Below are 12,250 nucleotides of genomic sequence, written 5' to 3' on the forward strand. Positions count from 1 at the left end.
CATACCATTCGGGGCTGATGTCACCCTGCCCAATCTGGCCATACCATTCGGGGCTGATGTCACCCTGCCCAATCTGGCCATACCATTCGGGGCTGTCTTCAAGGAACCAGGATTGCTGGGGATAGTCAGCATGGTGATTGGGAAGAGCAATGACGAGGCGGACCATACTGTCGTCTTCCAGCAGGAGCAACGGCAGGGAATGTGGCCTACCCTTGGGTGTCTTTTCTCCTGGGTCTCCAGGCTGTGTCCGTGGGTGTACTGTAGCTGGCTGCTTAGGGAGACTTCCAGGCGCAGCAGTAACTGTGTGGCTCCCGGAGGGCGCGGGTGTCACCCCAGTGTCCACTGATGCTGGGAAGAGGACAGACACTGCAGCGGAACGTGCTTGTGAGAGAGGTAGAGTATTCCTTTGGCTTATGCAAATGAGATGCAGATGGGCAGAGACACGTCGGCTTATGCAAATGAAATGTAGATGAGCAGGAGGATGGTGGTTTATGAAAATGAGATGCAGATGAGCAAAAGGAACTTCTGAACTTCCAGAACCAAGTAGTAAAGAAGCTTCAGAGGACGTGACCCAAGGGCTCCTGCCGTCCTTTGAGTGTGATCCAGGTGGGCGTGTCCTCTAAGCATTTCAGGCTGGAGTCTGGAGTGCTAATCGATGGCTAAGCCAGGGCCTTAGGCATTGACTGGGTCCTGCTCTAAGCTGGGTGCTATTTGTCACCTTGAGGTCCATGGAGACTTCCGTGTCACTCATGTATTGACATATTTTTCTGAAAATCAATCTCTCTCTTTGTGTGTGTGTGTGTGAGTCTTTCTCTTTGAGACAGAGTCTCGTTATTTAACCCTAGCTGTCCTGGAACTTGCTCTGTAGACCAGGCTGGCCTTGGAACTCACAGAGATCCTCCTGCCTCTGCCTCCTGAGTGCTGGGATTAAAGGCTTGCACCTCATACCTGGCTTTGAAACTGTCTCTTGCATTCAGAGAATGAACTTTTCCCAGATTTTGCCATCAAGTTAATCACCTGCCTTGAAATCACCTGAGTAGGCACTTAGGCTGCCGTCCTGCTGTGCACAGCCTGTTGAAGTTTAACCTGCGGTTAAGAGAACAATGCTACCAACCTTTCTGGGCCTTGGATTGCCGGGGTACTCAGCCTCACAGCCTAAGCAAATGCACAGCTTTGGTCTTACATTCTGTGCTCTCCCATGCTCCTGACCCAGAATAATGTATATGTGTCCTTTGTGTGTGTGAGTGTGTTGTGGTAATCATTTGCTGAAAACAACCAGTAAGTTGGAAACAACTTTATATAACAAATATCCAACATAAATTCTGTAAACAACATGTGGATATAGGTTGGTAATGCCTGTTTGCCATCATGTTTGCTGTTCTGGGTAAAGTCATTTTTCCCTTATAAAATTCTGTTAAAGATTTCTGTCGTGAATCCCTCATTCCTCTCCCATGCTACGTTTTCTTTGCTGCTTAGGAAATACAGAGCGAAGCCCTTTGTTAAGGACAGACAGAAGACATGGGGAAAGAAGGGTTCAGAATTCTTTTTGTTGTTTGTTTTGTTTTTGTTTTCCGAGACAGGGTTTCTCTGTGTAGCCCTGGCTGTCCTGGAACTCCCTCTGTAGGTCAGGCTGGCCTTAAACTGACAGAGATCTCTTTGACTCATATTCTAGCCTCAAACTCCAGAGTGTTGGATCATAGATGTGCACCACAATACCCAACTCTGTAAACAGGGCTTTCAGGGCCACACCCAGGTATCAGGATGAGGCCTGAGCAAGGGGTCCAGAATGTCCCCTTCTCCCTGCATCTCTATGCTTGTGGATGTGACACATGACCCAGAGCAAACCACAGAGGAGGAACCAACATCAGGACCCTGCCCTGTGCCTGCTGTGGTAATGGGCGACGTTGAAGCTGACATGGGTGACGCTGGCGGGCTCTTACCTTCACAGGTGTTCTCACTCTTGTTAGCAAAAGATGTCTCCCCAGAACGGAGCTTATATCCCAGGTTGCATGTGCAGTGGTAGCTCCCCTCTGTGTTCTGACACGTGGCGAAGGAGCCACAAATCGTTGACATACCAGGTAGTAAACACTCGTTGATGTCTACAACACAACAAGCAGTCAGGGTCACCTCCCACCCCACCTGACTACAGGGTGGAGCGGTGACAGCCAGCATCGTTGAGGGGAATTACGGGCTGTGCTATAGCTTGAGCTAGCTTTTCCTGAAGGCTGCAACTGTCAGCTCTGCTCCTCTCATCCTCTGCTGGATGGACAATACCAATGTGGGGGTGGAATGGAAGATCAGCCTCCCCCTCCCCACTCCTAAAGCCAAGTTCAGACACCGATCTCCAGAACCCAGGCCCCCCTCTCAGGAAACCCTAATTGTTAGCTTCTTGCCTCTCCATCTTGCTGTCTTTTTCTGTATTTGACACAGCTGAGACCCTTGGCCCCAGACCACACCTTGTCATCTCTCCATGTGCCCACCCCAAGCCTCTGTACCTTCACAGGTCTGTAGGAGACTCGTGATGAGCCTGTTATCATTTCTGTCACTTGAGGTGAAGCCTGGCTTGCATTGACAGTTGCTCTTATCCACACAATCTGAGTTCTTAGGGCACGGCCAGCGGGGACAGACTGTGGGGGGCAGGTACTTTGGTAAGAGAGTAAAGGAGGCCCGGTAGAGGGCACGTGCCACCTGGAACAGAATCTTGAAAGGTATGAGGATTGGCCCCAAGGTCCCCCAGTGGCTGCCCATCTGCTCCTGGAGCTCTGTGGTCAGTTGGGATTCCCTCCTCAGCTCTGGCCTTGGAGCCCTGGTGTCCAATGGCCTTACCTCTGGTCTTCTGGGTTTGGGCTCCTGACAGGCTCAGTGGGATGCACATCACTGCAACAAAGCAAAAGATGATCAGCTGGAATCCAGAGCAGAGATAGGCAGCCAAAGCTGTGTGTCAGTGGGAGTGGGTGCGGACCCTGCCCAGGCTAAGATTCTGTAGTTAATACTCAAATAGACCCATCAGGCAAGGATGATGACACTTGCTTATAATTCAGTCAGTCAGGATGTTGAGGAAGGAGAATTAGGAGCTCAAGGCCAACCCTGGGCTACAGACTGAGATTCCCATCTCAAAAAAAAAAAAAATAAATAAATAAATAAAAATAAAAACATAAAAATCAACCAGGGTTGGGGAGATGGCTCAGCAGTTAAGGGCACTGACTGTTCTTCCAGAGGTCATGAGTTCAATTCCCAGCACCCACATGGCAGCTCACAACTGTCTTCAATGGAATCTGATGCCCTCTCTGGTGTGCAGACATACATGCAGGCAGAACATGCATATACACAGAATACATAAATAGATCTTTTAGAAACATTAAACAACAAACAACAACAATAAATTTCACAAAGTAGAGCACGGGACGCATCCCTGTAATCCCAATATTTTGGAAGCGGTTACAAGAGGATCAGAAGTTTGAGGTTATCCTTGGCTACATAGCAAGGTTAAGACCAAATCGCCTACAAGAGTCCTATCTCTAAAACAACAAACAAAACAAAAAAACAAAACCAACAAAGAAAACAGAAAGCCGGATGAGAGCTTCCAGATGCAAGTTTTAAACTAGCCTACGTCACATAGTGAGAATCTGCAGAGCACAGAGAGGAAAAACTACAAAACCCAGATGTTGCTTCCTGTGGCTCAGACACCTACAGCCAGAGAATCGGCACCCACAGCGGCCCATCCAGGGCCTGAGCACCAGACAGTCTGCATACAGGTGGCTGAGCTCTAGGCTCTCCAGGCCTGTGGGGTGGAGAAAGGAAGCCACAGGCTTTTGGATGATGGATGAGAACTTCATTACTCTCTCACCCAGTTTCCTGTTCTGTGGCAATGGAGGTGATGATGGGCTCCCTTTATGGCAACAAACCCTACGTGCCCAGGGATTAACACTTTCTTTTGGTTAATATATGGTCTCTCTATATAGCTCTGGAACTCACTACGTAGACCAGGCTAGCTTCGAACTCACAAAAATACGCCTGCCTGTCTCTCAAGTGCTGCGATTAAAGGTGTGCACCACCACTGCCTGGCTAAACACTGTCTTTTACACTTAAATCTTTGTCTTAGTTTGGACTCTGTGCTGTGATAAACACCATGATCAAAAGCAAGCTGGGTAGGAAAAGGGTTTATCTGCTTACAGGTTACAGTCTACTTTCAGGGAAGTCAAGGCAGGAGACCGAAGCCAGGGACTAAAGCAGAGACCATATGAATATGTGTTAATATGATTGGGTTAGCCGGGCGATGGTGGCGCACGCCTTTAATCCCAGCACTCGGGAGGCAGAGGCAGGCGGATCTCTGTGAGTTCGAGACCAGCCTGGTCTACAGAGCTAGTTCCAGGACAGGCTCCAAAGCCACAAAAAAAAAAGAAAAAGAAAAGAAAAAATATGATTGGGTCAATAAAGAAGCTGACTGGCCAATGGGTGGGCAGATAGAGGTTAGATGGGACTTGCAGAAAAAAAAGAGCTTGAAGAAGAGGAGGAAGACTCGGGAGTCGAGAGAGCCAGACACAGAGGAAGCAGGACATGTAGAAAATGAGGCGACAAACCATGAGCCACGTTGTAGAATTTAAATAAGAAATATGGGTTAAGTCATAAGAGCTAGTTAGTTACAAGCCTGAGCTATCTGCCAAGCATTTATAATTAATATTAAGTCTCTGTGTGGTTAATGGGGGAGATGGCTGACTGGACAGAACTGACAGGAAGGACAGAAAAGTTTATCTACAGAGGAAGGCTACTCACTGGCTTGCTCAGCATGCTATTTTATATAGCACAGGATCACCTGCCCAGGTTATGTGTGTGTATGCTTTATTCCAGCATAGAAACCAAACTAAGATAAAGAGTAAGTGTAAAAGACAATGTTAAACTAGAGCTGTGGGGCACACCTTTAATCCCAGCACTTGGGAGGCAGAGCAGGCGGATCTCTGTGAGTTCGAGGCCAGCCTGGTCTACAGAATGAGTTCCAGGACACTCAGTGCTATATAGAGAGATTATGTCTCAAAGAAAGCGGGGGCGGGGGGGGGAGGGGGGCATTGGCCCCTCCCACATCAATCATTAATCAAGAATATACTCCACAAACTTGACTAAGAGGTCAACTTGTGGCCTTTTCTCAACTGAAGGTCCCTCGTCTCAAAGGGCTCTACAGCTTGTGTCAAGTTGACAAAAAACTAAGCAGTGCATTTACATTTATTTGTGTGTGTGTACATGCGCATGCCACAACATCCTGTGTGTAAGGAGCCCTGGATTAAATTTAGGTCACTGGGCTTACATACAGCAGCCACCTTTATGGACTAAGTTATCTTGGCCACCTCAGGTGTGTCTGAAGTAGGATCTCCTGTAGCCCAGGCTGGCCTGAAACTGGCCGCCTAGCTAAGGATGACCTTGAACTCCTGACCCTCCAGCCTCCAGCCTGCTGGAGCGACCACATCTTATATTGTTTTCTCTCATGAGCCCCAAGCCTTTGCACGCTAGGCAGTTGCTCTAACCACTAAGCCTTGTTCCCAACCCCGCTTTTTACTTTACTTCTAAATTGTACAGGCTGGGCTTGAACTCGAAGCCCTCCTACCTCAGTGACCTAAGGAGCTGAGACCAGGCCAGACCCTTGTCGTTCTTTTTGTTTGTTTCTTGAGACAGGGTTTCTCTGTAGAGCTTTGGAGCCTGTCCTGGAACTCACTCTACAGGCCAGGCCGACCTCTAACTCACAGAGATCCACCTGCCTCTGCCTCCCAAGTGCTGGGAGCCACCACTGTCCGATGACCCTTTAGGGAAGAGTGACGACTCAGATTGTGTTTCCCAGGTCCCACCCACGCTCTGACACTCCAGCACCACCCACGCTCTGACACTCCAGCACCACCCACATCTACCCACTGTCAACCGCATGAGCTGGTGGTAACAAGTCAGAGAGGCCTCCTCACACACAGGAAGTGGCTGCGGTGGAGGGCGGGTGGCTGCAAAACACAGCCTTGCTACCTCGCTGTAGCTGGCAGGCATCCCGTCAGGCAGGACTGGAAGCTGTAGGTAGCAGCAGTCACTAGAGACAGACATCTAAGAAAGCAGGGGCGGAGAGAAAAGAAATGAAGGGGAAAAAGAGAGAAGCAGGGAGAGAAGGGCATGACGGCAAGAAGTGTGTGACCCACTGACTTGAGGCTGAGGCAGGAGGCTCTTAAGTTTACACTAAATTCAGGCGCAGCCTGGGCAAATCCGTGGGAATCTGACTGAAACAAGGCCCTGGGTTTCATCTCCAAGGCCAAAAACCGAAAGGGGGTGGTGGAGGAGGAAGAAGAGGAGAGAGAGCTAGAACAAAGGCACAACCTGACTTCTGAGTCAATAGCCGGGATCCACACAGTGGAAGGAGAAAACTGACCTGTGTGTGTGTCATGCCATGAGAGCACACACACACACACACACACACACACACACAATGCACACACACACACACACACACGCACACGCACGCACACACACACGCACACACGCACGCACACGCATGCACACGCACACACATATCCACCCCACAAAAAAATAAAATGAAAAATTTGAAAAAAGAATTGGGCTGGGTGGTGGTGGTGCACACCTCTAATCCCAGCACTTGGGAGACAAAGGCAGGCAGATCTCTGTTACTTTGAGGCCAGCCTGGTCTACAAAGCAAGTTCCAGGGCTACACAGGAAAACACTGTCTCGAAAAACAATAACAAAACAAAACCAAACAAAAGAATTGGCAGCAGGAGAGATGGCTCTTCAGATAAGAGCACTGGCAGCTGTTCCAATGGACCCAGGGTTCCATTACCAGTGCCCACTTGGTGGCTCACAGTTCCAGGGATTTCGGTGCCCTCTTCTGATCTACAGGGCTACTAGGCATTCACACGGTGCATACACATATAGGCAAGCAAAACAAGCATGCACGCAAGCTAAATAAATCTAAAAAGAGAAAGCCTGGCAACCCATGCAGTGGTGCAGCACTGTGATGGCCGGTTACGGGGATGCGAAGCCAGAGGACCGGAAGTCTCCTCCTGGGCTACAGACCATAGGCAAGAGAGCCTGTCTCAGACTAGAAGTCAAAAGAAAGACTGGGGTGTAGCATGTGTGAAGATATGACCCTAGCAGGTGTGAAGCCCAGTTTCCCTCTCAGTACAGGAGGAAGTGGGGGGGGCATGCTGACAGAAAGTGGGAGGGGAGGTGTCTGAGAAGCAGGGGACCTGGGGAGAGCCTAGGGGACAGAGCTGTTCCCACAGCATCAAGAAAAGAATCCTAACAGAATCCTAGAGGGAGCCCTAGGGTGAAGGGTTGGTTGGTAGGGGGAGATGAAGTGAGTCACTTCCTGGATGATTCACTCCCACTGGGCTGGCTGCATGCCAGGATCTTTGGGGGGTTCCTGGGGTCGGTCACTATGGGCAGGGTTGGGGGGAGGGACAGGGACAGTGTCTCTAAGAGGGTCTCAGTCTTTACCTGACTGGGTTCCCACGAGGCTCCGGGTGAAACTCACCCCCTTAAAGCTGGGGTGATCCTGAGGCTGGATCACCCCAGCCTGGCGACTGTCAGCCTCAAGTTAGAATTCTTCCTTTTCTGGGGCCACAGTGTGGGATTTCTCCTCCTTTCACCCATCAGAACCCAGTTCCTCTTTGTGTGACAGACCACAAAACGACCTTCCCTCCAGGATGGGCTCTGGGGCAACTTCACAGTTTCTAAAGTCTAGTGCCAGTACCTGTCTTTCTCTGTGTGACCAGTCTTGGTGCCTTCCACCTTGAGTTTTGAGACAGGGTCTCATGGAACCTGTGTTCATCACGCAGGCTAGGCTGGGCAGCCAGCGAGCCTCAGGGATCTGCCACAACACTGAGATTACAAGTGTGTCACCATATCCAGCCCCCTTTCCATGGGTTGTTCACTGACAGAGCCCTCTTCCCAGCCCTCAAGTAACTTTTTGTAAAATAATATTGATTTATTTTTTTATGTGTATGGATGCTTTGTCTGCACGTGTGTTGCCTCGTGCCTAGGGAGGGCAAAAGATGGCACTGGTTCTTCTGGAACTGGAGTTAAAGATGGTTGTTAGCCACCCTGTGGTTGCAGGGAACTGAACCCCCTATTTCTGGAAGAACAGCAAGTGCTCTTAACCACTGAGCCAAGTCTCCATTGCCTTAAGTAACTCCATTAAGACTCAAACCATGCGAGGCCAGCCTGGTCTACAAGAGCTGGTTCGCTGGTTCCAGGACAGGCTCTACAGGTTTTTTCTAAAGAGAAACCCTGTCTCGAAAAACCAAAAAAAAAAAAAAAAAAAAAAAAAAGACTCAAAACATGGTGGAATGGGTGTGATGGTGCCCACTGGTGAGGCCAGCCTGCTCTACCTAGGGAGCTCCAGGTCCCCAGGCTACATAGCAAGACCCTGTCTCATCAACAGCCACAACACAAAACAGAAGTAGGAGAATTTATTCTAAATTCGAAACCAGTCCAGGATACATAGCTACAGTGTCAAACTCTGCCTTAAAAAGAACAAAACAAAACAAATCAAAATCAAAATGAAGTTAGGCCTGGTTGCACAAGTCCTCAGAAGGGGAAGCAGGAGGATGAGAAGTTCAAGGTCATCCTTAACTACCCTGAAATTTTTGTCTCCTAAGAAACCCGGAGAAGACTCAGGGCAGCATCATGAGTCAGGGGCTGCGGTCGCGTCTGATCTCCACCAAGACAACGTGAGGTTTGGAGCTTGGAAAAAGATTAGTGGGTAAGCAGGCTGGGAGGTGAAGGCAAGGCTGGAGTAGAGTCACCCAGGCAGGGTGGGATCCTAGTCCCCTCACCCTGAGCTGGGCTCTACGCCACTACCCTGAAGACACTGGCCAGGCTGCCCACATCTGGAGGCTTGGAAGTTAACCAAACAGGAGCACAGCTGCTCTTTTCTGCTCCCAGACACATCTGGTTCAAATTCCCAGGCTCAAAATGGGAAGCCAGGAGTGGGGGTAGGAAGGCAGGAGTGGTTCAGATTCCCAGGCTCAAAATGGAAAGAAAGCCTTTGTGCTTGGTGGGGGAGATCCCCCAGCATCTCACCCAGAAAATAATTATCACAACAATAAAACAGTGCCCACTTAATTCTCTCTCCCACCCCCTTTGTATGTGTGTGTGTGTGTCCCTGCGCGCCTGCATTGAACTTGCTCTGTAGACCTCCAACTCACAAGATCTGCCTTCTTTAGTGCTAGGATTAAAGACATCAGCTAGGCTGGTTGGTTGGTTTTGGTTTTGGTTTTTGGGATAAGGTCTCACTGTGGCCTCAAACTCACGCGCAGCAGAGAATGACCTTGAACTAGCACAGAATGACCTTGAACTTCGAATCCTCCTGGCTCCACTACCAGGGTACTGTGCTGGCAGACATGGACACCACACCCATGTGTTCAGTTAATTCAAACTGTGAACCAGAAAGTTTCTGGATAAACTCTTGGCCCTTGAAACAGTACCATAAAATGCAGCTGGTCTTGTTCCATTTCACAGAGGAGGAAGGTGAAGCCCAAGGTCACTGTGACCCAGCCCAGTGAGGACAGGGAGGCCCGTCTCAGCAGCTGTCTGCCACCAACTGTGCCCCACTGGGACTCTAGTTCCTGGTTCCAGAGGCCACAGGCCCCTGAGCTGCCTGACACTTGCCACCTGTTGCTGGCACGCAGGCCAGTCATTGTGGTTGGGGTAACCCCAGCTTGCACCTCAATTACATTTCTTCATTGTTTGTTATCGAGTTACTTAGGTAACTCAGCAGTAAGATAGCGGTTGGAGGAACCCAGGGTGGGGCGGGAAAGTCCAAGTTCAAACTCGGTCTGACATGATCCCTTCAGCCAGCAGCTCAGTCCGAGGCAGGTCCCAAGGAGCATCTCTGCGGGGGCGGTTCCCACTCTCTGGGGTCACTCTCACACCGGCAAGTGTCCGCATAAGGGCGCCTGTACAGGCGACTGACCAGTGGAGTTTACTTTATCCTGTATTGTTTTTTCTTAATTTTATTACTGTATGTACATTTTGCCTGCATGTATATTTGTGAACTGCATGCATGCCTGATGCCTGAGGAAGCCAGAAAAGGGTGTTGGGTCCCCTGGAGTTACAGACGCTTGAGAGCCACCATGTGGGTGCTGGGAACCAACCAGGTCCATTCTTAATGCTCTTAACCTCTGTGCCATCTCTCCAGCCCGCAGCCTGAATTTCTTTTTCTTTTGTTCTTTTGAGGCAGGGTCTCGCTGTGTAGCCCAGGCTGACCTGGAACTAGTGACCCTCCTGCCTCAGCCTCCCTAACTCCGTGTGTCACCACGCCGGCTTTGCCACTCCCTTTATATGTCCCCGTGCCTCAGTTTCCTCTTAGTCTCCAAATTGGCAGCAGTAGAGCCCAGCACCCCTGAGAGCCTTCTGAGGCACACAGGTGCGTGGACTTTGCCTGTCCCTGCCCTGCCTGGCTACGTCCCGCGAGCTTCCTCCCGGCCCCGCGCAACCCAGAGGACTCACGGAGCAGGAGGCGGCGGTGGGCGCCTCTCATGGTGGCGCGGAACGGCTGGCGTCTGGGCTGGCTGCGGGTGGTGGCGGCCTCTTGGGCTGGGCCTTTATGCACCGGGCGTGGGCAGGGCCCTCCCCGGAACTGTCCTCCCCGCTGGAAAGTAACAGGAAAGTGCTGGGGAAACAGCCCTAGGGCGCGGCGCGCGCCCGCGCCTGGAACAAACGCGACCCATCGCGCGCGCGTCCTGGACACCCGCCCCTCGGACAGGCGGCCGGCCGGCTGCAGAGCTGGGCGGCGCCGAGGAGGTGTCCTGGGACAGTCACTGCGAAAAGAACTGGGTGGAGCTCCCACCGGAGCGACGCCCCGGGCTCCTGAGCGAACCCCATTCCCAATAGTAGGACTTTACCCCCACCCCTCTTCTTTTCCAGGAGGGAAACTGAGGCTCATAGAAGTCAGAGGCCAAATAAGAATCAGAGGAGGGCAGAGGACCCTTCTGGAATGCCAGGCCGGGAAGGAGAAATGTCAGGGATTGGAGATGTGACTCAGTGTGTGTAGTGCTTGCTTAACAGGCTCGAGGCCATGTCTAGTTACAGTGTCACCTAAACGGGCGCGGGCCTGTAACCCTAGCCCTAATTAGGCGATCAAAGTCAGCTCTCGTGTTGTCGTTTTGTCGCATTTGAAGCCTGCCAGGACTTTGCCTCACAAAGAAAAAAGGGGTGTGGAGGGCTGTGCCCTCCTATTGTAATCCCTGCACCAAAGCATAGGCTAAACCCAGGCTGTCCTGGACCTCGTAAGAGTTCCAGGCCAGTCAGAGATATGCAGATAGGTTGTCTATCTCAAATAAAATAAAATAAAATAAATAAAATAAAATAAAATAAAATGGAGGAGTACCAGCACAACATCTCAGTGGGTAAAGGCACTTGCCCCGAACCTATCCACCTTACTTCGACACCCAGGGCCTACATGATGGATGGAGAGAACCAGCCCCCTGCCAGCTGCCCTCTGACCTTCACAAGCACAGGTCCTAAATTGTATATCAACAAGTACAATGTACTAAGAACTTAGAATTAAACAGAGGAGATTTGACCATTGGACATCTCTAACCACTGCAGGGCTTTTTGGTTACACGTGATGAACACTGGTTTCCTGTTTGAAGAACTTGTCATATAACTATCATATCTTTTTATGTGGTGTGTGTGTGTGTGTGTGTGTGTGTGTGTGTGTGTGTGTGTAACCCAGGGTTTTGTGTATGCTCGGCAATCACTCTACCATGTGAACTATGTTCCCAGATACATCTAGTGATTTTTCAAAACATCACTGACTTTTTTCCCCCTTTTTTTTCTCTGAATCAGTATCTCAGGCTGAATTTGAACTCTGTGTAGCCTAGGAGAGCCTTGAACTCCTGATTTCCCCACCTCTGAGGCCTAAGTCTGCAGGAGCCACAGGCCTAACCCCCCAGAGCTGGAGGCCTCCTTTTCACCTCCCTAAATTCCAAGGCACAGTGATGAATGTAGCTACGAGGCACACAGCCTGTCATGGTGGTACTCATGAGGCCAAGGCGAGAGGATCCGTGGTTAGCCTGACTAATGTCACGAGAGAAAAATAAAACAAAATTAAGGAAGTTGTAGAAAGCACGTGCTGTTAGGGCCAGAGGGATGGCTTCCTGGTTAAGAACACTGGTGGATAACAGCACTGGCCACTCTCCCTGAGGTCAGGGTTTCCTGGTTAAGAACGCTGGTGGATAACAGCACTGGCCACTCTCCCCGAGGT

General features: G+C 50.4%; 1 protein-coding gene across 6 annotated transcripts in view; it reads right to left on the reverse strand.

Annotated features, from left to right (window-relative positions):
• Positions 1 to 10,708, reverse strand: part of Adgre5 (adhesion G protein-coupled receptor E5) — a 19,491-nt gene extending 8,783 nt beyond the window's left edge. For 2 of the 6 annotated variants that reach the window (XM_026777925.1, XM_013355087.2), the window contains exons 1-5: positions 10,492 to 10,708; positions 2,827 to 2,877; positions 2,496 to 2,627; positions 1,941 to 2,099; positions 211 to 366 (exon numbers count right to left, since the gene is read on the reverse strand). In XM_026777925.1, coding sequence (XP_026633726.1) covers positions 211 to 366; positions 1,941 to 2,099; positions 2,496 to 2,627; positions 2,827 to 2,877; positions 10,492 to 10,522 — 529 coding nt within the window. In that variant the 5' untranslated portion in view covers positions 10,523 to 10,708. The remainder of the gene's footprint in view (positions 1 to 210; positions 367 to 1,940; positions 2,100 to 2,495; positions 2,628 to 2,826; positions 2,878 to 10,491) is intronic. The other 4 variants (XM_013355088.2, XM_005370918.3, XM_026777924.1 and 1 more) reach the window with 3 other exon arrangements.
• Between the last annotated feature and the right edge of the window lie 1,542 nt (positions 10,709 to 12,250).

This window comes from Microtus ochrogaster, unplaced genomic scaffold (assembly GCF_000317375.1).
Source record: "Microtus ochrogaster isolate Prairie Vole_2 unplaced genomic scaffold, MicOch1.0 UNK90, whole genome shotgun sequence".
NCBI lineage: Eukaryota > Metazoa > Chordata > Mammalia > Rodentia > Cricetidae > Microtus > Microtus ochrogaster.